General features: G+C 45.9%; 1 protein-coding gene across 2 annotated transcripts in view; it reads right to left on the minus strand.

The window, feature by feature from the left end:
* Positions 1-23,882, minus strand: part of ERI3 (ERI1 exoribonuclease family member 3) — a 143,231-nt gene that overhangs the window by 113,275 nt on the left and 6,074 nt on the right. For both annotated transcript variants that reach the window (XM_068141582.1, XM_068141583.1), the window contains exons 2-3: positions 17,768-18,042; positions 677-793 (exon numbers count right to left, since the gene is read on the minus strand). In XM_068141582.1, the coding sequence (XP_067997683.1) occupies positions 677-793; positions 17,768-18,019 (369 nt within the window). In that variant the 5' untranslated portion in view covers positions 18,020-18,042. The remainder of the gene's footprint in view (positions 1-676; positions 794-17,767; positions 18,043-23,882) is intronic.

Raw genomic sequence — 23,882 nt, forward strand, 5'->3', positions numbered from 1 at the left:
ACCAACCCCTGCTCCCCTATTCCTTTGAACCTTCCTTCATTTACTACCTTCATCCTCTCCCCTGTATCTGCAGAAAGGTATGGATGCAGCTCAAGAGCAGCTGTCCTTGACAATGAGGGCAACGAAGTAACAAGAGGCCACCACCCCAGCAAACATTTCTCAAGTGCCCAAGCACAGACATCAAAATGTCTTAAAAACACAGACATAAGTTATCCTACTGCTCTGAAGGACTCATCAAATGCCAATAGGCAGGCCCACAGGAGAGTCATTTAAAGCCACTGAACTGGGCAGCCATATAATACTTTCTTGCCTTACAAAATGGTTTTTTTAACCCTCCCCACCAGAGTAGCATGGCAAAGCCACAACATGCTCACCGAGGCCACAGCACTTGGAGCATGAGCTAACATGAGTGCTTTCATTTTGTCCTCGTGGTGAGACATTTGTTAGGTAGAGAGCTACCTTAGTTAGCAGCTCATAGCTAGAGCATGAACCCAAACTTGAGGTCTTTACATGCTACTGCAGGGCCAGAAAATTACTTCCCTTGCCCTCAACACAAGGCTGGCATGATACACTGCCTTGCAGCCACACCATGAAGAGGCAGCCCCCAACCCCTGGCGCAACAGAAACCTGCTTCCCAGGGAGACTCTTGGAGCACCAGGGAACCTTCGCACTTTACCTCTGTACAGAAGGGCGTAAGCTGGGGATGCACCACAGGCTGAACATACATGTGAAAGGTGGACTCAATCTCCATCGTCCTGCCATTCAGCTTCAGGATTGGGAATTCGATGATTTCCTGCACAGGACAAAAAGGAAAGCAGCTGTTCATTCAAAACAAACAACAAACGAAGCAGGAAATGATCTTGCCTCGAAAGCCGCCCGGAAAAGGGGCCCGACGGTCTGAAAGAAAAAAGCCCAACATACAAGTGGGAAAATGGTGCCAGAGCACACAGCACATCCAACACCCTGAGCACAGAAGAGAATGATGCTGATGCCCATCACAGCCAGGACGGGCAGCCAGGAGGTCTCTGTGCTCATCACTGCAACTGCACACAGCGTTGTCTAAGATGAACCTAAGGAAGATGGTCTAGCATCACTTGCATATGCTACCCAGCAATACAGACATGGACTTGCATTTGCTTAGCAAGGACATCCCTGAAGCTGTGCCCTCCCCAAGAGTGGTCCCACCCTAACCATCTTGCCATCTGTTTGGAGGACAGCACCAGCCAGACAACATAGAATCAGAGAATTGTTAGGGTTGGAAGGAACCTCAAGCAGCATCTAGTTCCAACCTCCCTGCCACGGGCAGGGGCACCTCACACTAGAGCAGGCTGCTCAGAGCCACATCCAGCCTGGCCTGAAAAACCTCCAGGGATGAGGCCTCCACCACCTCCCTGGGCAACCTGTTCCAGTGTCTCACCACCCTCATGGTGAAGAATTTCTTCCTGACATCCAATCTGAATCTACCCATTTCTAGTTTTGTTCCATTCCCCCTAGTCCCTGACACCCTAAAAAGTCCCTCCCCAGCTTTCTTGTAGGCCCCCTTAAGATACCAGAAGGCCACAATAAGGTCTCTTTGGAGCCTTCTACTACTTCATGAAGCTACTTCAGGAAACTCCTCCTTCCCAGGAGATGCTGAGGAGCACCGCTCTCCTTCAGCAGTGAGGAGCTGGAGGCCACTCCCAAACCCACCCCTATGGAATAGGGCACAGTAGCAAGCCTTGCTTCCTTTTCATCTTTGTAGCCAATTCACGCTGATAGAGAAATAAAAATGTTCCTTCATCAGAAGGATGTTCAATTATTTGTACAATCAGCAATCAAAAATTTACATGGACCTGTTAGCAAGAAGTTTAAACAAATGCAGCTGCGATGGATTCCTCAATTATCGAAAAATATACATGAAAGTAAAGAGGAAGAGCACTGAATAAAAGCGATAAAATCCTTTGTGTTCACCCCCCCCGCTCCTTCCCCACTCCCTTTCCTCCCTCCAGTGTAATGCAAGAGGAGAAGTGACAATTTGTTTGGTGTCTTTAAAGAATAATTTGTCTATGTTATTTAATAGAGATGCATGGCACCAAGGTTCTGGAGTGCAAATGAGCCCGCTGAGCGATAGCCGTGCAACAAGCCTCTCAAATCACTTCTGGAGAGAAACAGAGAGAGGGAGAGAGAGAGAGAATACACACACACACACACACAAAAAAATATTGCTTTTTAATATTCAAAAACAGTTTGCAAAATTTAATCAAAGCAGGGCAAAAAAGCCAACATTTTTACCACTTTGACATTTTTATTAGGGCTTTCATACATTTTTAAAACATGAATGGAATTAGTTTAAACAACAACAACAAACAAAAAAAAAAACAACCCCACCACAACCCACCCTGCCTGAAAACATCTGGAAGAGACAAGTAAGAAATAATAATAATAATTAATAAATAAATAAATGTCCAAATTCCTGTGTGTAAAATTAGCATGTGGAAAACGCAGGCGTTGCAGAGGAACTAACACAGGCTTTAGACCCCGGCTGCAACCTTCGTGACCCACAGATGGAAATTATCATGTGGTCATACACACAAGCTGATGACATCAGCACCTCAGCAAGGCAGAAGGCAGGCAAGAAGCTGGGTGGATAAATGGAAACAACAAATAATTCCAACAGCCAAGGGGGAACACCCTTTTTCCACAGCGGGCAGAGCCTGTGGGCACAGCGCAGCAGCTCCCCGGAGCATTAGGCGTACAGCCCAGACTGGGGCACGTGGGGAGCATGTGCTGCTGAGATGGAAAGTTAGGAAAAAAAAACAACTAAAGTGTTAACTGTGCTGAACTGCTCACGTGTAGACACTGAGCAGGCAAGCTACAGAGGACACAGGGCTTTCCCCATGGTCTGCTGTGACACACTCTGCATGTGCTTTGCAGGCTAAAGCAGAGCGGAGGGCTGGGCATCTCCCTCCCCACAGCCATACCACCCCAGCAGCTGCCACCAAGTTTCCCCAGGAAAGAGATGAAACTTGACCCATAAGCTGGAAGGAGAGGAGGGCATAGAGACAAAACACCTGATAGCCCAGATTGCCTGTTGTGGTGCAGCCAAACTCAGCTGCAGCCACCCTGGGTGATTTGTGGAAATGAGAAAATCTGAGTAAGAAATGCTGGACAGAGCTGATCCTTCCCTCAAAAGAGCTACCACAGATAGGCTCTGAAAGCAGCAAATTTCTGTTCAGAGGGAAAATGGCCTACAAAGTTTGAAGTCAATGGACAGGACATCAAAACAGAGCCAGGCTTAACCTCAGGATAACACCACCATCCCTCAAACAAGGCTGGGGTGGATCATTGCCCCTTAGACCTGCGTCCCACCCAAAGGGTGACCATGGAATCAAGCCCACGGCAGGGCAAGACAAGCATTCCCCCTTCCAGAGAGGGATACACATTGGCTGGATTGCACAGCGGGGCTGTGCTGCAACACCAAGACTTGTCCTGAGGGACCAGAAACATCCTTAGGGGCCATCAAGTGGCTGGATGCAGAGCAAGACTGAAAGACAGCCCCGCTGCTGATCTGATACACAGAGGCACCGCTCGCCTTCCAGAACCAAAGGCAAGAGGCACTTCCAGGAGGGGCAGATGAAGACAGATGAAGGAACTAAAAAGGCATACTAAGAAAAAATAAATTAAAAAATAAAAAAGTGGAAATTTTAACACTATGCAGAATTGCTACAGGTATGTGGGAAGCACACAGCCAGAAGTGGGGGTGGAACCCCAAGAGCAACTTGGGTGTCTCAGGAGCAAGCACAGCCACTCTTCTGGGCTTATTTGGTCAGTTTTGGAAGCAAGTGGCAAGGGATCTTTCCCCAAAGGCCATTTATCTGCACGCTTCCTATAGCAGAGATTTTTCCAGTCTCTGGCAGTGTTTGCTCCACTGGTATCTAAGGCAACAGATACCAGCCCCATGAAATCAGCCCCACTCCTCACTAACGACGTTAGCCAGTCCTGCAATGAAATTTAACCTGTGACACTGCTGTACTTTTCATTTAAACTTTCATTTGGAGAGAAGCAGTGTTTGGAGACCCTGCAGTTTGTCCTGCTAATAAAGACAAGTGTTGGGACCTTTAAAGGTGCCATTCATCTTTTGCCGTTATTAAATTCAATTTTCTTAAGCCCATGATACATCATGAAATTAAGAGTTGACATTCCTGCAGAAACAAAAATATCTATCAAACATAAACAGAAGGAGGAGGGGGTGGGAAGAGGCCTCTATTACCAAGAATTTATGGCTTAAAGTTGATCTGTTTCCACTTCTTTCTTTTTTTTTCTCTTTTACAAGCATATGGTTTGTTTTAGATATCCAAAATGTTATTACAGATCTAGAATTTCATTAGTAATTATTATGAAATGGTGAGCACTTAGGCACACACACACACAACCCCCCCAACAGACCCTGATGCAGGAAGGCAGCCGGGCACTCTCTCACATTTCACTGCAGCCCCGTGAGCTCAACCAGCTCAGCACAATCTCCACCACGAAAGGGCCTTCGCCGCTTCTCCCCAGATGGGAAAGGTGGAGCAGAGCAGCGCAAGGAGAGGAACACAAAGGAGAGATTCACCGCCACTTCCTCTCTTTTATCAGAGCCTGATCACCCATAAGCGTTATCTTGATATCCTCACCCATTTCCACTTCCAACACCGCGGACACACTGCAACTTCAGCAGTGATTTGCGCCAGCAGCGTTTGGAGCTTCTAAGTATTTCCCTTCCCCACCCGCCCCGCCCCAGCTTTTCCTTACAGCACAACCAGAAGTTATGGATGTGCTGAAATAACGCTGAGGGTGTCTAGAGGCTGCAAATAGCCGCAAGCTACCAGAAGAACAAATGTACCCATTTGAATTTTGCGAGCACTGCAATTAGGTATTTTATTTAGCACTGCAAAGGAACTTGAAAGGAAATCCAGGATTTAAGCCACCAGCAATAAATAAGCTGGGTTGTTGGGGGTTTTTTTTATTTTCCTTTCATTGTCGTGAAAAGTTGAGCATGTTTTTCTGTGGAGAAATTCTGCACGCGGCTCCCAATTACAAGGCATTTGCATTTATATTGTTGGAACACAGAGCTTCTAAAATCAATATTAACACGCTTAAAGAAAAAGGCATCGGCAGCACCCTGGCCCTCCCCTCAGCTGCTCCCCCAAACGCTGCAACAATAGGAACCTACAGAGCCGGAGGCTTAGGCAGAGCCATCACCACCGGGGCCACTTTTTACACCAATCCTGCATTTCTGCTCTCGTGCTGCTTCAAGCAGATCTATGTGACAGCTTGCTCAGAACTTTTGCCTTAACACAAAAAAGAAAAGGTATTCCCCAAAAATATGAGGTCCCTGGCTGTCCCAGGCCAGCGGTGCAAAGGGTGCAGGGTAACTAAGGACCTCCCTCTTAAAAGGGGTTTGAAAAATTCAGATGGTGTGTGAAAGCCCTGCTATGAACCCAGTCCCTCCTTGATGTGATAGTCCTAAACGAAACTCCCTTCTCTTTAGCACTGCAGCAGGCATGCACAAATTCAGCTGTCTTGATCTTCTTGCTGATAAATGAACAAGCATAATTGTGGCCTTCCAGTATCTGAAGGGGGCCTACAGGAAGGCTGGGGAAGGACTTCTCAGGATCTCAGGCTCTGGCCAGCCTGATCTAGTGTGGGGTGTCCCTGCCCATGGCAGGGGGGTTGTAACTAGATGATCCTTGTGGTCCCTTCCAACCCTGAATGATACTATGATACTTGCTAAATAATTTGCTGCGATGGTCAGATCTCTGAAGTTTATCATCCAACACCACCTAATCAACTAAACCATGCAATCAAGCACCCTATCTAGTCTCCTCCTGAACACCTCCAGTGATGGTGACTCCACCACCTCCTCGTTTAGTTGTTTAGATGGGTTGGACTGGTTGGTGGGTTGGACGTGATGATCTTGAAGGTCTCTTCCAACCTGGTGGTTTATTATTATTAAGTTCAGAGAAGTGGAAGGTGACCCTGCCCATGGAGGGAGGTTGGAACTATATGATCTTTTAAGATCCCTTCCAATCTAAACCATTCTATGAATCTATATCCTTTTGCATCTGGGGAGCAGTAACATCCTTAGACAAAAAAGGAACACAATACAGTGTACAGCAAGAACTTCCTGGCTCTCAAAACCTTTCCATCCAGAAGCCCACATATGAAGTGGACACCTTGGGACACCAAGTTATATATTTGATGAAGACTGCGTGGCCCTATTCAATTAAAAAACTACCAGAGAATAATTTATCCAGGACATAGCCTCAAGCTGCACCAGGGGGGGTTTAGGCTGGAGGTCAGGAGGAAGTTCTACACAGAGAGGGTGATTGCCCATTGGAATGGGCTGCCCGAGGAGGTGGTGGAGTCACTGTCACTGGAGGTGTTCAGGAGGAGACTTGACAGGGTGCTTGGTTGCATGGGTTAGTTGATTAGGTGGTGTTGGATGATAGGTCAGACACAATAATCTTCCAAGCTGGTCTATTCTACTCTACTCGATTCTACTCTACTCTACTCCACTCTATTCTACTCTACTCCACTCTATTCTACTCTACTCCACTCTATTCTACTCTACTCCACTCTATTCTACTCTACTCCACTCTACTCTACTCCACTCTATTCTACTCTACTCCACTCTATTCTATTCTACTCCACTCTATTCTACTCTACTCCACTCTATTCTATTCTACTCCACTCTATTCTATTCTACTCCACTCTATTCTATTCTACTCCACTCTATTCTATTCTACTCCACTCTATTCTATTCTACTCCACTCTATTCTATTCTACTCCACTCTATTCTATTCTACTCCACTCTATTCTATTCTACTCCACTCTATTCTATTCTATCCTTACTCCCACCCCCATGCAAAAAAGTTTAATAAACACAAGAATAAAAGGGGCCCATAAAAACCAGAGCTGACTGTTCAAAACGCAATAGAAACAAGGAGAGGCTGTTGAGAGAAAGGTTAGGGCTTTTTTTTTTCTTTCTGATAAGGAAAAGCATAAAGCTTCCTACCAAAAGACCTCTTTACACTTTCAAAAAAGGTAAGGGCAGAAGAGGCAAGGGAGTCTCTGGGTGAGGGGGGGAGGACACGCAGCCTCAGCACCAGCTCGTTTTGTTCGGGGACGGTTTTTTCCCCCCTCCCACCTCTTTAAAGAAAGAAAAGGGGGGGGGGGGGGGGGGGTGTGGAGGAAAAAAAAGAAGTCATTTTATGCACAAGGAGCTTATTTCTTAAACAAACACTCGTGGTTTTGATTTACACCACGGGCTGCTCCTAAATAATTTATGGCGGGTTAAATTTATTGCACAGCCCTGGCTGGCTGCAAATTCGAATTGCCAAATAATTAGATTTTAGGGCAATGCTTATAAATTATCCGCCGATTTGTCCGGACTTGTTTGTCAGTTGCTTTGTGCTTCGGGTCATCTTTGGCATTTCACTGTTTGTGTTTTAATTGCTGATTTACACTTTGACAGATGAGAGTTGATGCCTCCGAGATCGGGGAGGGGGTGGGGGGTTGAAGAGCAGGAAGAATCAGAGCTTTTAAAGCCTTGTGATTTTTTTTCCTCCCCCCCCCCCCCCCCCAACTTGTTTTTTTCCCAGGCAATTAAAATCGAAAAGGGACATGGTAAGGACAGCACTAGCCTAACAGATCTGCCTCCCCAGTTTCCATCCCCTGCCTTAATTATTATTTTAACTGAAGCAGTTTCCAAGTGAGCAGCCTTGCGCTGGCTGGCCCTCAGGGGCAGTAACCTCGATGACCTCATAGGTCTTTGCCCCTCTTCTAAATTTTTATTAAACTAACCAAAACAAGCACCATACAGGCAACACCTCTGCAGTGGGGGACAGCAGGGCTTCTGCTGAACCAGGACTACGCTGACTTTCCTAAGAATACCTACCTGAAGACACAGTGAGGAGTCTCTCAGCACTTCTGTACCAGAGAGGCTACTCTGTGTGTTGATTAACCCTGTCAAAAGCTCAAACCCCTCTGGGGGAAGCAGCTGACCCCTAAATGTCTTTTTCCATCCCTACCTAAGCTTCAAGTACACATGTGCACACACACAACGATTTCATACATTTAAACAACTGTTAGATCCCAAAAAAGCCTGAAATACACATCAAAAATCAAACCACAAGAGAACTGGCAGGCACATGGAAACATCATAAAACTGGGAGAAGGCGATGTGAAGACAAATTCTGCTGCTCAGATTTGAATAGCCAAGATTTCTTCCTTCCCCTGCTCTTAGGAGAACCTCACTACCTACCACCAACAGTCAGGCACTGGAGCCCTGTGTCAAATGTTGGATTTAACCATAGAATGGTTTGGGTTGTAAGGGATGTTAAAAATAATCTAGTTCCAAATGCCCTGCCATAGGCAGGGACACCTTCCACTAGACCAGGTCACTCAAGGCCTCATCCAACCTGGCCTGGAACATCTCCAGGGAAGGGGCATCCACAACCTCCTTGGGAAATCTGCTCCAGTGTCTCACCACCCTCACTGTAAAGAACTTCTTCCTAATATTTGGTCTAAATCTACCCTCCATAAGCTTTAAGCCATTTCCTCTTGTCCTATGACTACAAACCCTTGTAAAAAGTCTCTTTCTGTCCCTTTCCTCAAAGACAAATTTTGAGGTCCATTTTGGGTTCTGCACTGGCATCAAGCCTGTCTCTTATTTCCAGGTGCTTCCTTACAACTGTGAGGGTGAGAGACCATTTCTCTTTCTTTAATAGAAGCTGAAATTCCTATCTAATCACATGCCTCCAGGAGCTTGAGCTTTAAGAGAGACATCTAGTCCATGCACCTGCCTGAGGGCAGCATCACCTCCCCCTAAATAATTTCTGACTTTGTCTAGGCTGTTTTTACAGACTCCAATAAGAGAGACTCACACGCTCCCCAGGCACTCTATCCTCCTGTTTCATTAGTCTTATCATTGGAAAGTTTTTCCTAATGTCTAATCAAAATTTCCCTGGCATTCCCTTGTTTAAATTCATGACTGCTCTTCCTACCCACAGCAGACACGGGCCAGAACACTGCCTTTCTCGTTTTTGCAACAGAAGACCCCCATTGTACACCCCCCCATCATCAGGGCACTAAACCCAATACCAACACCATCCAGCCTGCACTCCCAGTTCCTGGTCACACTCATTTTCATCTTTTCTTTTCCTTTCTTTTTTTCAAGTAAGCACAGACTCCAAAGTGAAGCACTTCCTCAGCTAAGATCCTTTCTTATAAGCCAAGCAAAGGAGGATTCACATGCCTTGCAAATGACATCTTGTCCCTGACATTTCCCCTCTAAACTTAGCACTGTAGTCTTTGGGATTTCCTTCATACCTGCCATTGATACCCAAAATGTTGAAAGTTGGTTTACAACCCTCGTCCTGCCACCCTGACCAAAACTTTTGGTAGTCATTTGCTCTCAGGCTGGTTCCTGCTTTTCACCATCAGCATCATCTCACCTGCTGAAACCCACAAAGCTATTCTGATCTTCCTAACATCACCCAGACCGCCAGAATAAGGCAGAACCTCTCTCCTCTTTCCTCACCTGGGATGAGAAATATAAACCAACAGACATCAACACTTCAGATCGTTTCTTCCAGCACTACTGACATAGATTTAACCACCCAGAAAATCTCCACTGACATAGTCAACCACAATTTAAGCTTCACAGTTTAGGGGAAGTTTACTACTTAAACTAGGTTAAAAGCAGCAGGATGACAACTACACTATGTCCTTTTTCACGTCCGCTCCTTTCCAGTGCAGGCAACCAGCCTGTGCAGTCCCTGTTGCAGAATTATCAAATCATTTCAAGATCCAACCTCTTCACCTGGTATTGAGTAGCACAAGCGATCAATGTTCCCAGCAACACTAAAACATCTGGGATGGGTAGAAAGGGCACGCTAATGCATGTAAATGAACACCCAGGGTTTCACAGACATCGCAAGGAGCTGCCGGTGACAGCGCATTTCTGCCCGGCAGAGAGGCACTAAGTCATGTCACAAAGAGCTATTTTGCCAACTAACAAGCGCCCAAACCAACAAAGACAACAGAGGGATGGCTGCAAAGCCTCCTTGGCATAAAAGAGGAAGAAAAGCACAAGACCTGGGCACGTCGTGTGCCATCCTCACCCAAAGAGCTAAGCTGCACTTCATCAAGGAGGTTTTGCTCAAAACGAAGAAAAGATCACCTGAATTCAGCAAAAGACCATCCCCCAGGAGCCACAGCAGCCTGAAAAAACAATGTCCTCATGCAGCACTGAAGAGATGCCATACCATAGAAGAACGCTGCCCCTTTTTCAAAACACCATGCTGGGAGGGATGCCAAATAGCCCCCCCGGCCTCAGAGGCTGCACAAGAGGCCCAGGCACATGCCAATCACCACTGACCACACAGGGCCATACGCAGGGCAGGACAAGCATAGGGCAAGCCTGTCCACCCACTGCCTTGACGTTAGAAATCCCCATGGTGTGAACGCTCCCGGCGGCACACGTTACCCTCAGCAGCGCCTCGATGGAGAGGCGAACAAACCTTTAAACACGATACAGCAGACTTGCACATTCCTGAGATAGCCTGGATCTTTGCTTTTCAGGGTGACTGCGGCTCAACTACTTTCTGCTGTAACAACAAGTCTACTTAACTTTGCAACTTGTCACCTAAACGATGTATAATGTTTGCACAGCTAAGGATACAGTGTTCAAACAGCACAGGTGGGGAATTGCATGCCGGGATGCATAACTGATGTGGGGTCTCGGCACACTGCGAGGGAAAGGGCAACATGACTGATTGCTTTAAAGTAGTCATCTCATCGGCCTGTCAATAACCAGCCAAAAGCTAAGCAGGTTGGGTCAGGTTAGGACTGCAGCAATTGGCCACCTGAGTGCCTTGGTATTTTAGGCTTGTTGCTATAATAATGCTGGGTTTATATCTTTAAATAAGAAATTGCTTTGAAATGTTTTTTTCCCCCCCATACATCAGATGTCTTGCCTGGTGGTCCTGTGGTTGTGCTCTCCAGGAGACTTGGGTTCAGTAACTGCTCATGTTCTTTAGCTCATCAGGTTTTAAATAAATACAGCTAATTCTGTTGCCTGAAGCCATAACCCACCCTGTCAGATTCATATGGGTCACAGCAAGGTTGTCCCCACTTACTGGGAGAAAGGAGGAGGCCTCCAAGGCAAAATGACTGCCACAAAGAGCGCAGCTTTTGAGGGTTACACCACACCTAACGTCTCAGACCTTGCAGAATCCTCCCTGAAACACTAGTCTCCTCTCTCTGCTTTTGAAAACAGAGACATTATTCTCCATACTGGTCAAACAGTCCAACAGAACTGCAGCATAGCACATGGAAATGGAAAAACGTTCCTAAAATAGAATGGCATCTCTTTAATTTCAGATGCACCTTGTTGAGCCTTGAGCTATGAATATTCATGCCCTCTCTGCAAAATTTTTCACTGTTGAGAGGAACTGGCTACAAGGCCTCACAGAGTGTTTTTTTTCAGGAGTCTGTTTCAAAAGTGAATGAAGACAGAAAAACCCCTATGAAATGGCTTTTATAAAGAACTATTTCCTGCCACTCTGGGAAACTCAAATCACTCCAACATAAGAAGAATGGCATAACAGCTGCCACAATGGGCAAAGAGATATTTTTTTATAGATAGATAGATATAGATAAATAATATATATATATATACTTTTCAGTAAAAAAAGGGAAGAGTCACTGTGTTAACATGCATTTTCAACAGCATTCCCCTGGAAACAACACTCAGGAGCTGTACTGAGAACCAGGTATTTAAAACCACACCCAAGCCTAAGCTGCATGAAGACAGGTAATTGCAGATTAATATTCCACTGTAATACTCATGCACAGGAGTGCTGAGTTAAAGTTGCCATGGGAAACAAGCCTGAATTTCTTCACTTTTCAGCAATTCACAATTGTCCTTAATAAAGCCTTTGGCAGGTGATTTTTAATGCACTGAGCTCAACAGCCACACAGGAAAAAAAAAAAAACATGCAAGAAGAAAGATGCTGCACAGGGATCAAAAAATCATAGAATAGCTTAAGTTGGAAGGGACCTTAGAGATTATCTACTCCAACCTCCCTGCCATGGGCAGGGATGCTTCTCAGCTAGACTGATGCTCAAGGCCTTGCCCAACCTGGCATCCACAAGCTCCCTGAGCAACTTATTCCAAAGTCTCATCATTCTCATACTGAAGAGCTTCTTCCTAAGATCCAGTCTAAACCTACTCCCCCTCAGCTTAAAACCACTCCCCCTTGCCCTACTGCTAAACATCCTCATGAAAAGTCTCTCTCCAGCCTTCCTGTAGGATCCCTTCAGGTATTGGAAGGAAGCTATAAGGCTCCCCCAGAGTCTTCCCTTCTGTAGGCTGAACAACCCCAGCTCCCTCAGCCCATCCCTCCTCACAGCAGAGGTGTTTCAGCCCTTGGAGTATCCTTGTGGCCCTCCTCTGGACTCACTCCAACAGCTCTGTGTCCTTACCATGGAGACACCAGAACTAGATGCAGTATTTGAGGTGGGGTCTCACAAGAGCAGATGACCAGACAGAACAGGCAGACAAAGGCATATGCCCATTACTCACTGCTGGGTTAGGACTATGACAATATCTCTTACTGTGTGAGCCACCTCCTGTATTCCCATCCTGGCCTTCAGGTAGGATTGCCTGGATACAGGCTCCACAGAGCACCACTTGAAGAGTATGTAGAATATACTTAGCAGAGGACCAGCAGTCCCTCCATAATCTAAGTCCTCTGAGCCCAGGCTATGGCTCCCATGGCAGCTTGCTAACCCTCTATTTACTCATCCTACACAGGAAGCCTGCATGTCTGTTGCTATGGCCTTAAATGTGGTAGAAATCAACATCCATTCCCATTACAAGGCCAGTCTGTCTATAAATCACAGCATCTCAAGAACAGGGTTACATCATTCAGTTGTCCCTGTCATGGGCAGTGAAGAGGCAGCAACCACTGAAGCCACTCCAGCTGCACCTCCCTGCAGAGGGTTCAAGGCAAAACACCTTCAGGAATGCTCTTTCACAGCAGCACTAAAGGAAACACAGCCTAAACCCAACATAACCTTGTTGTGCATCTGCATATAACATTATCTTACAGAAAGCCTGGCTCTCATATCTTAATATGCTCTTGCAATCAGGAAATGTCCTATGAGCATTCAAATTTGTTTGTATACATGAAAAAATACATCAGTAAGTGACATGCTTATTCATTAGCCTTAGTGTTTGTGGGTTTATGTTGAAATGGTGAGTGATATCCTGTATTTATTAGTTTGTCCAGTTTCATTTGACAGCAATCAGAATTCAAAATTCCCCCAGAATAACAATCAAAATGTGTGCTAAACAAACTTGAAATACAGAGGATACACTGCAGGGAAACAGAAATCTTTTTTATTCAAAGTGTGCTGTTTCAGAAAGCAAGGGAAGTATTGTCTGTAAACAATTTGTTCTTCTGCCTCTGGTCACAACCTCCTTCAGCAGTTAGAAGATCAGAGCACTTCATACCTTTTGTCTTACAGAGAGTTTGGAAGAGGCAAATTTCTAATTCCCAACTGATTATCAAATTTGAGCGAATCTGAGAGACTGAAGTCAAGCACCTGAAAAAAAATTACATGAAGAAAAAGCAACTTCATCATTATCAAAAGATAGCTTAGCAACTCCTAAGTCTAGCTCCAGGTCACAGATATACAAAGCCTGCATTTTATTTGGTTTTCATTTAAGTGGCTTTAATAGATGACTACAGAGATTACCATCTTAGGTAGAAGCCTAATTTCAAATTCGGCTTTGAACAGATCCAATTCCTACCTTGGCACTTTTAATACTTAAAAATATCATTGTTTTTCATCCTCTCCACTGAAGTTGTCTGTCTACAGATAACTTGGCTTGCTGACCAAAAGAGGTACACCCACTCACTGCAATAATAAAATAAGGTTACAGGCAGCCACAGACCTGAGCCTAGGGAGCTCCTTAACACAGCGGCTGAAAGCACTGACCACCATAAACACTGGTGCATGCAAGGACAAAAGGACACAAGAGTGAGACTCCCACTACTAATGCATCTTCTCTTGTGTAGCTGAAGAACTACATGCAGCCAGCCCTACAGGCTGACAGCACATGAAAGCAGCAGGTACTTATAAGCTCTTAGTAGATAGTAAAGCATGGAAAAAAAAGGAAGTCAGAATTAGAGCTGAAAAATAAAGCCTACTACCAGCGCCATGGTCCGAGGTCCAGCGACCTCCACACAATGACAGCTCCCATATGACCCTACTGGGCTTTGGATCAAATTCCAAATGCACAAGGTAAGCTTTAAAAAGATGCAAGAGCACAGCCATAAACATCCCTTACTGCCAACCCCTACTGACCTTTGGCTGGCTAAAACACTACATGACACAGACCGCGACTCTATTCTTTCAGGTTATCCCATCTATCCATTTGGGGCAATGCAGTTAAACCCTCCACCCTTTTCTCTCTAGGATGGTCTCACTACTCATAAAAATAGATTCCCCCCAGCCCAGAAAAAAAACCAACCAAACCAAACAACAAAAAACACCCACCAAAAGCTAAAGCTAAGCTGCTGCTTTGTGCATATAAATGTGCTCTTTGATTTAGGGGAATATCTGTTGAAAACTACCAGAAGTCAGGACTGAAAGGATGCTATCATTTCTCTGTGGGTACAGAGAAAGGAATATGAATAACTCTCCATGCCTGACCCCAAAGTGGTAAAGCAAAGGGCAGCAGCCACAAGGCACTCAGACAGCAGTCCCAGCCACTGAAGCCACAATGCAGACAGCTTTTCAGGAGAATACCACTGTCCTTGACCCTCCTTGATCCCCATTACTGAGGCCGTACCATAAGACCTTGGAGAGAGACCAGGCACCATTAAAGAGAATGGCAATGAAGGAATCTTCAGGGCTCCCAAAAGAGCATGAAGGACTTCCCCAGGGATAAAGCCAGTGAGGCTGCTAGCTGCAGAAAAGCACAGGTAAATACAGAGGGAGGGGGAGCAGATGTGGCAATCACACACCTGAGTGTAAATACAAAGATAATTCTTTCACTAGATTCTGGTTTGAAGCCAGAATGTTTTTTGAAGAGCAGTTAGTGAGAAATGTGAAGTGTGCTGCACAGTGGCAAATGCACTTTGCAAGACCTTTAGGCTAGGCTAGCTAAATCTACAGCCATGCCTACCCACTGAGAGTAACCTGGACCACAGCTTAGCTCTGTATGTGCAGTCTCCTCATCAAACCCCAATGTATTTTGATTTCATTGTATCTAGACTTCTCTTTTGCAGGTATTAAGAGCAGAAAAAGGATCAGGACCACAGCAAAGATCAGCGCTTGACTATTCCTAGATCCCAGGTCTGTACTCAGACCAAACATCTAAAATTTGTCTGCTAGTGCTACAGCTAAAGATCTTGCCACTAAAACCTGCACAAAACATCACTGAAATACACAGCACAGACTTCTCACCATGACATATAGCCCAGCAGTGGAGAAAAGCCACACTGGTCAGCAAAAAACATAAGATGTAGGTACAGGGGGCATTGACTCAGGTCTCATTTTATAAAGTTGCCCAATTTTGGCAGGCACCTTTGGTCCTTCCAGCTACACCGATCACCACCGAGCAAGGGCCAACCCTTTGTCAATCTAATTTGTTGGGGAGGATGTGATGGGCTGACAGTCCTTTCCACACACAATATGATGCAGACAAGCACTGAACACAGCAGACTGGAAAAACAACACTGAAGAACATCTCCACCTTAAAGCTGCTGTTTCACCAACAAAATATATAGCGGATCTGCATTGGCCCAGACCATTACTTTCCCTGGCAAGGACTTGGGGACAAAGCTCCTTAAAACAGTAGTAATCATATTCCACTCATGCTCCGTTTTACTGCCAGCTGTAAACTAGCTCCACATGCATCATGGTTTTGCATCAAAATGTGCACAGACCAAACTGCTATCCAAAGGGACAAGGTAGATCCAATTTACAGCTTTGACAGGTCTGTGCACCCGAGGCAGAGTGAGAGAGAAATAGCCCCACATCTCACATGGAGAATGGTTAAGATCCTGCTAGCAGAAGTAGATGCAAAGCCTTCCACAAATACCCAGAAAAAGAGTTGGGAATTTGGAGTCCATTTCTCAAGAAAAACAAGAGGCAGGCAGCACTCACCAAGGCACTACTGGGGAACAGAGAAGTCAAATTTGATCCCAACTCACAGCTCCCTTTGAAAGGACAAGCCCAGGGGAAACCACAGCTGCCCTGGAAAATGAACACTGAAAACAGCTCTGCCTTTAGTGTATTTGAAACAAAGCAAGCTGAAGTTGTTCTGACCCAGTGCAAATATTACTGGCTATAGCCATAAGAGGTCAATTGCTTTGGCAGAGTGTGAGAAGTCCATGTTCAATTTAGAGACTTAGAAATTCTGCCTGCTACCAACCCATCATTATTTTATTTTCCTTCCTTTTAGCAGTTTCCTAATTTAAATTAAAAACTCAAGCCCATACTGCTGGCAACTGAAAATATCTTTATTAATGTGCTCTACACCACTATGGAAAAACTGCAGAGAAACCTCTGTACTTCATCTGGATCTCTACATCTCAGGTGGTAGGGCCACTGGAAAAATCTCTGAATCTTAACACCTCCTGTCTCATTACACTCCAGAGGTCACACCCAGACAAAATAACTTCAGTGAGATCAGAACTCCAAACTGTTGTTCTTCTCCACTTAGAAACACCATTGTGTTTGCACATACCCACATCATTCAAACTTGTCCTGGTTTCAGCTGGGATAGAGCTAATTTTCCTTCTTAGCAGCTAGCATAATGCTGGTTTGGATTCAGTATGGCATTTGGTATGAGAGGAATGTTGGTAATATACTGATGTTTTCAGTTGTTGCTAAGAAATTGAGGGCTTCAACTTCCCATGTCTTGCTAGTGTGTAGGTGCACAAGAAACTGGAAGGGAGTATAGCCAATAGAATACTCCATACCAAACAGCTTTCTGTCCAGTATATAGATGAGGGCTGACTGGGAAGCTCAGGCTCTTCTGGGCTTGCAGTTACAAGATTTTCTCTCCTCTGGGATTGCTAGCCAGGAATAAGCTAGGCATTGGTCAGAGAGTAGCAAGCAACTGCCCTGTGCACTACTCCTTTGTATATTTTATTATTGCTATTATTATTACCATATTTTGTCTTATTTCAATTATTAAATTGCTTTTGTCTCAACTTACAAGTCTCCTTACCTTTACCCCACTTCTCTCCCTCATCCCCCGAGGCAGAAGAAGGCAAGCAAGCAGATGCTGACCAGTTTAAAACACAACAGAATGACTCTTTCCCTAAAACTGTTGGCTACCAATAGCCTTTTCCCTTGCAGAATCAAACACAGATCCTACATATACTCTACTAATGCAGGTTCCCAGCCAAAAATGTTCAGACCCTCCCCAGTTCAGGCAGATGACAAGCATACATGAGTTAAAGATGCTTTTGATAACACATGAATTGTCACTTCCTTGATGGAATCAGGCTCCTTTATTTCATTCCCATTGAATGGTCATGGCATTGCTCCTGAGAGAGCAGGCAGCTGGCAGGAGCCCTGCAGGACCAGCAAGAGGAAGGCAGTGGGGAAAACCAGAGGAAACAAGCGAGCCAGCACTTGAAAGTGTGCCTGTTCCTTCCACCTCTCAGAACAGCAGCAGCAACTTGCAAGGGGATAATTAACAGGATTGACTATTTACCTGAGGATGAATCTGTGGTTTATCACATGTAGCTTCAAAATCCAGCACTAAGAAGTAGTGATATCTCTGTGGAGGGAAGGATGACATTGCTGCCATGCAAGCTCCAAAGCCGTGGCACGCCAGTTTCCTGCTTACAATGGAGTTGTACACTTTGAGAACAGCAGCAGGGACGAGGGAGCGCACAGTTTGTCTTGCCCTTGGAAGTAAGCTTTGGGGAAACTTTGCTGCTCCAGTATGGAGGAGTGCTATCATTGAACATCCAGAGGCATCTGAAACTGAAGAGAGACTCGTGTTACTCATGCACACATACATCTCATCTCTGCTAGTATCTCTTCACTGTCCTTCTCTTGACAGGGATTTCCTCTGTGCTTCCCATTGGAGGGTCCAGCATCACAAACCTGAAACAACACAGTAACCTGCTTATCTAAGCACAACAGATGACATTTAGACTGCGCTCACAGTGGCCAGAATCACAGGCACCTGGAAATTAACTTCTGCCAACGGCTCTAAATTTAGAGCTATGAGACATGCAACGGTCATGGCTCCAGGTGACATCCCCCTGATGAGCCTCATCGTAGCAGAACACAATACAAACCACTTACACAGAAAATCTGATCTAAACCTTTCTGAAATTTCTGAGGAGGCCTTTCAATTCTTCATATACAACAGCTGATACATGGTAGGAATTGAATACAGCAATGCACATATCAACACTACAACCCATCCAAGCAGCTTAGCCCTGAGACACCTGCTAGTTGCACCAAAACCTCCCACTTCAATTGCAAATCCATGCAGTTGGTGTCTGGAAGGTTCCTCCCAAAGTAAATTCTCAGTTGCTCTGTGTACAAGGTTTCTCAGAGATGTGGTTCTAATCCTACACTCAATTTCAGAAATATTTATCAGAGGAGGGTATCAGTTCAACAAGACCACGTGAACTACAGGCACTGCAGGAACTGTAAAACGCAAGCAGGAATCCATAGCTTACAATCTCCCTCTCAAAAAAAACCCCTCACCCAGTCATCACCTGCTGATGCTTCTGTTTAATGAATGCTACTTAATACATCACATGTGAGTCTACCTGGATTTTCCTCCAACCTTTTGCTTTTAAAACATTACACAAAAAACTTTACAGGGCTGTCTCTGCCCAAGGTGAGTCAACCTGGGGGCTGTTAGTAGCTTTATTTGGATGAGAATGCAGATCCAACTCATGGAGGTGTTACAGCTGGGTACAGCTATGTATGGAAAAACAGGTGAACTGCCACAACCCAGCCCTCTTGAACAACAATATGAGTACCCCTTCTAACTGTAAATACAAACACACACACCCCTTGCTACACAGATACTGAAATCCATCCCCCTGGTTGGTCCCACTGTTCATAGTATCATTCAGGGTTGGAAGGGACCACAAGGATCAGCTAGTTCCAACCCCCCTGCCATGGGCAGGGACACCCCACACTACATCAGGCTGGCCAGAGCCTCATCCAGCCTGCTCTTAAACACCTCCAGGGACGGGGCCTCGACCACCTCCCTGGACAACACATTCCAGGGCTTCACCACTCTCATGGTGAAAAACCTCCTCACATCCAGCCTGAATCTCCCCACCTCCAGCTTCATTCCATTCCCCCTAGTCCTATCACTACTTGAGATCCTGAGAAGTCCTTCCCCAGCCTTCCTGCAGGCCCCCTTCAGATACTGGAAGGCCACAATTAGGTCACCTCGGAGCCTTCTCTTCTCCAGACTGAACAGCCCCAACTCCTTCAGTCTGTCCTCATAGGAGAGGTGCTCCAGCCCTCTGATCATCCTTGTGGCCCTTCTCTGGACACCTTCCAGCACCTCCACATCCCTCTTGTAATAGGGGCTCCAGAACTGGATGTAGTACTCCAGGTGGGGTCTCACCAGGGCTGAGTAGAGGGGGAGGATCACCTCCCTCGACCTGCTGGCCACACTTCTCCTGATGCAGCCCAGGATCTGATTGGCTTTGCGGGCTGCAAGTGCACATTGAGAGCTCATGTTGAGCTTTTTGTCCACCAGCACCCCCAAGTCTCTCTCCCCAGGGCTGCTTTCCAGCCAGTCACTGCCCAACCTGGATTTGTGCCTGGGATTGCCTCAACCCAGATGCAGGACCCTGCAGTTGGTCTTGTTGAACCTCATGAGGTTGGCCTGTGCCCACCTCTCCAGCCTGTCAAGGTCCCTCTGGATGGCCTCCCTTCCCTCCAGCCTGTCTGCTGCACCACACAGCTTGGTGTCATCAGCAAACTTGCTGAGGGTGCACTCTGGGCAAAAGCTCCACGGCATCATAAGCTCCCCACCTGCCTGGCTTCAAAGCCTGGTCTCTCTGCATCTGCACTCACTTTTCACTCCGCTGCCTCGAGACACGGAGCCAAAACAGGCAACGCGGAAGAGAGGACTCCTCCGCCTGCGAACAAAGTCGCTGTTTGCACAAAAGACAGCATTTGCTCTCTCCCATCCGTTAGGCCGTCAGGTAAATAATGCACGTGCCAAAACACACACTTAATGAGGTAAATAATATGCCTTGAATAACAGCTAAATCTGTATTTACCTGCGAGACCAGAGAAACTCGGCAGGACCAGATTAGGAGATAATTGCGACTGAGCAGGTTGTGTGCTTCGAGTAAACACGCGTTTGGTAACCTTCCCTTTCCAAGGTTTTGAGTGAAAGGCAAAAATCAAAGGGGCTGAGATGTTCAAGACAGACTGAGTCAATGCCCATGCTGCCAATTCCATGGCATAAATGCATCCTCACCTTGTGCCTTTCACGTTTTGGGGGGCTGCCTGCATTATTAAAGCAGTGTGCTAGGCAGCAGGTACCCAGAAAACTCCAGTCACAACAACGTAATGAGGAGTCCAACATTGCATTCATCCTAAAGGGGCTCAGTTCTTTCATCCTAAAGGGGCTCAGTTCTACCTAGTGCTTTTCCATCTACAGCTTTTACTGTCATTAATAAATGCATTACAGCCAAATAGAAGTTAGTTATATTCACTTCTAACCTGCCCCAGATAAGAGGTATTTAAGATATACATGCTTTAAATCTTCAGGCTACCAGCTATGAATCGAAAGGCCCATCACAGCAAATATAATAGCTTAGAATAAAGCAGCTTGTAAGTTAGTTGCAGTAAAACCTGGCCTTTAGCCTACTGCAAAAAGTAAAATATACAGTTGGAGTGGGGGAGGCAGACAGGCTCCAACCCCTGTATCAAACATAGGCAGTAAACATACATTATCCACCCACATATAGCAAGATCAGTACTTCCTTAATGTACCTTAACTAGCAAGACTAGGGCATCAGACATGAACCTCACAAAGCTTCAGGCTGGCCTGCACCACACACAGCATTGCAGCAGTTCTTGAGCTACTAAGTCCACATGGCAAAGGCCAACTGGCCATCTTGGCAAGAGACAAACATGGCACCATGTGGACATGGCAGCACTACTCTGGAGCCCGGGAGGTCCATGGGACAGCAGCATAGAGGAAACAACAGCCAACATCTAGTGCCTGTTTACATTAACACCTTCTGCAAGTGGACCATTTCTAAGGACAGGACCAGGCTCCCCATCCTCAAAGCAGCCTCCCTTTCCACTCTTGTAGGTAGCAGAGGGAACAAAGGTGCACTAGAGGGTATCGCCTGCCGATTCCTCTACACCGACAGCATACAAATAAGAGCAACCCCACTGCAAACTCTGCACCTTCAGCCAAATGAAGTTTTAACTGCATGTTTACCCAGCCACTGCTCTAGGTGCCCTGGGAAGACCTCACATCATCTTCTTTGGCAAGGTCAGAGTGCCTTAGAGCAGAAGATAGCTGGTGAGCAAACACACTTTATTAGAAGCCATGTAAAGCATTTATAACTGCTATGACAATGTGAAGCACTAGTAATTATCCTGCTTTTTTTTTTCTCCAACAGACCACAACACAAGCCACACAGCTTCAAAAATGAGAAACCTGGCTCTACCCACATAAAACCACATATTCAGTGATTCCATTTCCAAACCTAGATAAAACACCACATATATATTCCTTATGCACACAGGGGTCAGATTATAATCTCAGACAGTGCAAGCTGTCACATATGGCATTCAACCCTACTAGGTTAATATTTCCTATCACACAGCTCCAGTTCCTTACAGAGATATGTATGAGACTTAATGGGACCATGAACTGAGGCTGGACCTCGGGAATTATTTTGACAGACTGTACACAAACCCAGGAAAATGTGACAGGACTTTACATTTGCAACACCCAGTAACATGGGAAACAGCCATGTGTGGTGGGCTTCCACAAAATGCTATATCACAGCATGTGCCACTCCTGACCTCACTGGCTGCAATCAGCAAATGTCTTTTAAAAATAACTAAACCAAAAAATTCATCTCCAGACACTGGCTGCAGGCAAGAGTTCCAAGCTCAGGCTGACCATAACTCTTGCTTGTTAGTGGCCCAAGCACACGATTCTAAAGCACAACAGTTTGATCACCAGGAAATAAGGAATGCCAGGAGAAAGACAAGTGCCAGCTGTAGCCAACAGCCTGCCAGGAGCCCCACTGAGTGCAAAGTGGAGAATCTGCACCAGCGGCTGTTGCACTCCAGGCTTCCAACGGGAAAGCCACTCAGGGACAACCACAAGCAGCAAGGAACAAGTTGGGGAACTCCTGCCACGTGAAGGACACTGGTGACAGTGCCAACAGGGCATTAAAAGTGCTCCTCATCAGTGGACAGCCCTGTATAGCCACGCACAGATCTGTCCACAACTCAAGTTGCAGGGGATTCAAATTCATCAATGGCAAAATTAGCCCATGGACTTGAGCTCACAAGGGCAATATTTCATTTTTACAACCACATCTAATTAAAACAACTTGGCAGCAAGCGAAGACCCAACTTTAGGAGCTTGCCTTTAACCCCAAAATATTTCCCTTCGCTGTCTAGTTTGATAAGCTGATGCAGGGAGGGGGCGAGAAGACAAACATCCAAGTTACAGTCAGAAAGGTTACTCAAGAAATGCTATGTTATACCACAGCCTCCATTTACATGTGAAATTACTTTGTTATGGCAATATGGCCCACCAGCATATTCAAAAAGCCAAGCTGACCAAAAAAATCCCACACTAATCTAAAGGACAAGACAAACCCAAAATTAAAACTCCTAGGAGAATCATTAAGGTTGGAGAAAACCTCCGAGATCATCAAGTCCAACCATCAAGCCAACGCTACTGTGATCACTAGCCACGTCCTGAAGTGCCACATCTACACACTTTTAAATACCTATAGGGATAGTGACTCCACTTCCCTGGACCTGTTCCAATGACTGACCACTCTTTCAGTAAAGACATTTCCCTTAATAGCCAATCTAAACCTCCCCTGACACAACTTTAGGCCATTTCCTCTTGTCCCATCACTAGTTACTTGAGAGAAAAGACACACCCTCACCTCACTAACAACTCCTTTCAGGTAGTTGTAAAGAGCAATAAGGTCTCCCCTCGCCCTTCTCCAGACTAAACAAGCCCACCTCACTCAGGCACACTTCTTAAGACTTGTTCTCCAGACCCTTCACCAGCTTCATTGCCCTTCTCCATGCACACTCCAGCAACTCAATGTCCCTTTTATATTGTGGTGCCCAAAACTGAACATGGTGCTTGAACTGCAGCCTCACTGCAGCTGAGAATAGGGGCACGATCACTTCCTTGCTCCTGCTGGCCACACTATTCCTGACCAGGATGCTGTTTGCATTCTTGGCCACCTGAGCACACCACTGGCTCACATTCAGCTGGCTGTCAACCAGCATCTCCAGGTCCCTTTCTATCAGGCAACTTTCCAGCCACTCTTCCCCCAGCCTATAGTGTTGCCTGGGCTTCTTGTGACTCAAGTGCAGGACCCAGCACTTGGCCTCATCATACCTCATACAACTGACCTCAGCCCATCAATCCTGCCTGTCCAGATCCCTCTGCAGAGCCTTCCTACCCTTGAGCAAATCAACACTCCTGCCCAATTTGGTGTCATCTGCAAGCTTACTGAGGGTGCACTGGATCCCCTAATCCTCATCAGCAATAAAAATACTAAACAAGACTGGCCCCAAAACTGAACCCCAGGGAACACAGCTGCCAA

Source organism: Melanerpes formicivorus, unplaced genomic scaffold (genome assembly GCF_026170545.1).
Source record: "Melanerpes formicivorus ecotype bairdi unplaced genomic scaffold, bMelFor1.0.p_v2 SCAF_7, whole genome shotgun sequence".
In the NCBI taxonomy this organism is placed as follows: Eukaryota; Metazoa; Chordata; class Aves; order Piciformes; family Picidae; genus Melanerpes; species Melanerpes formicivorus.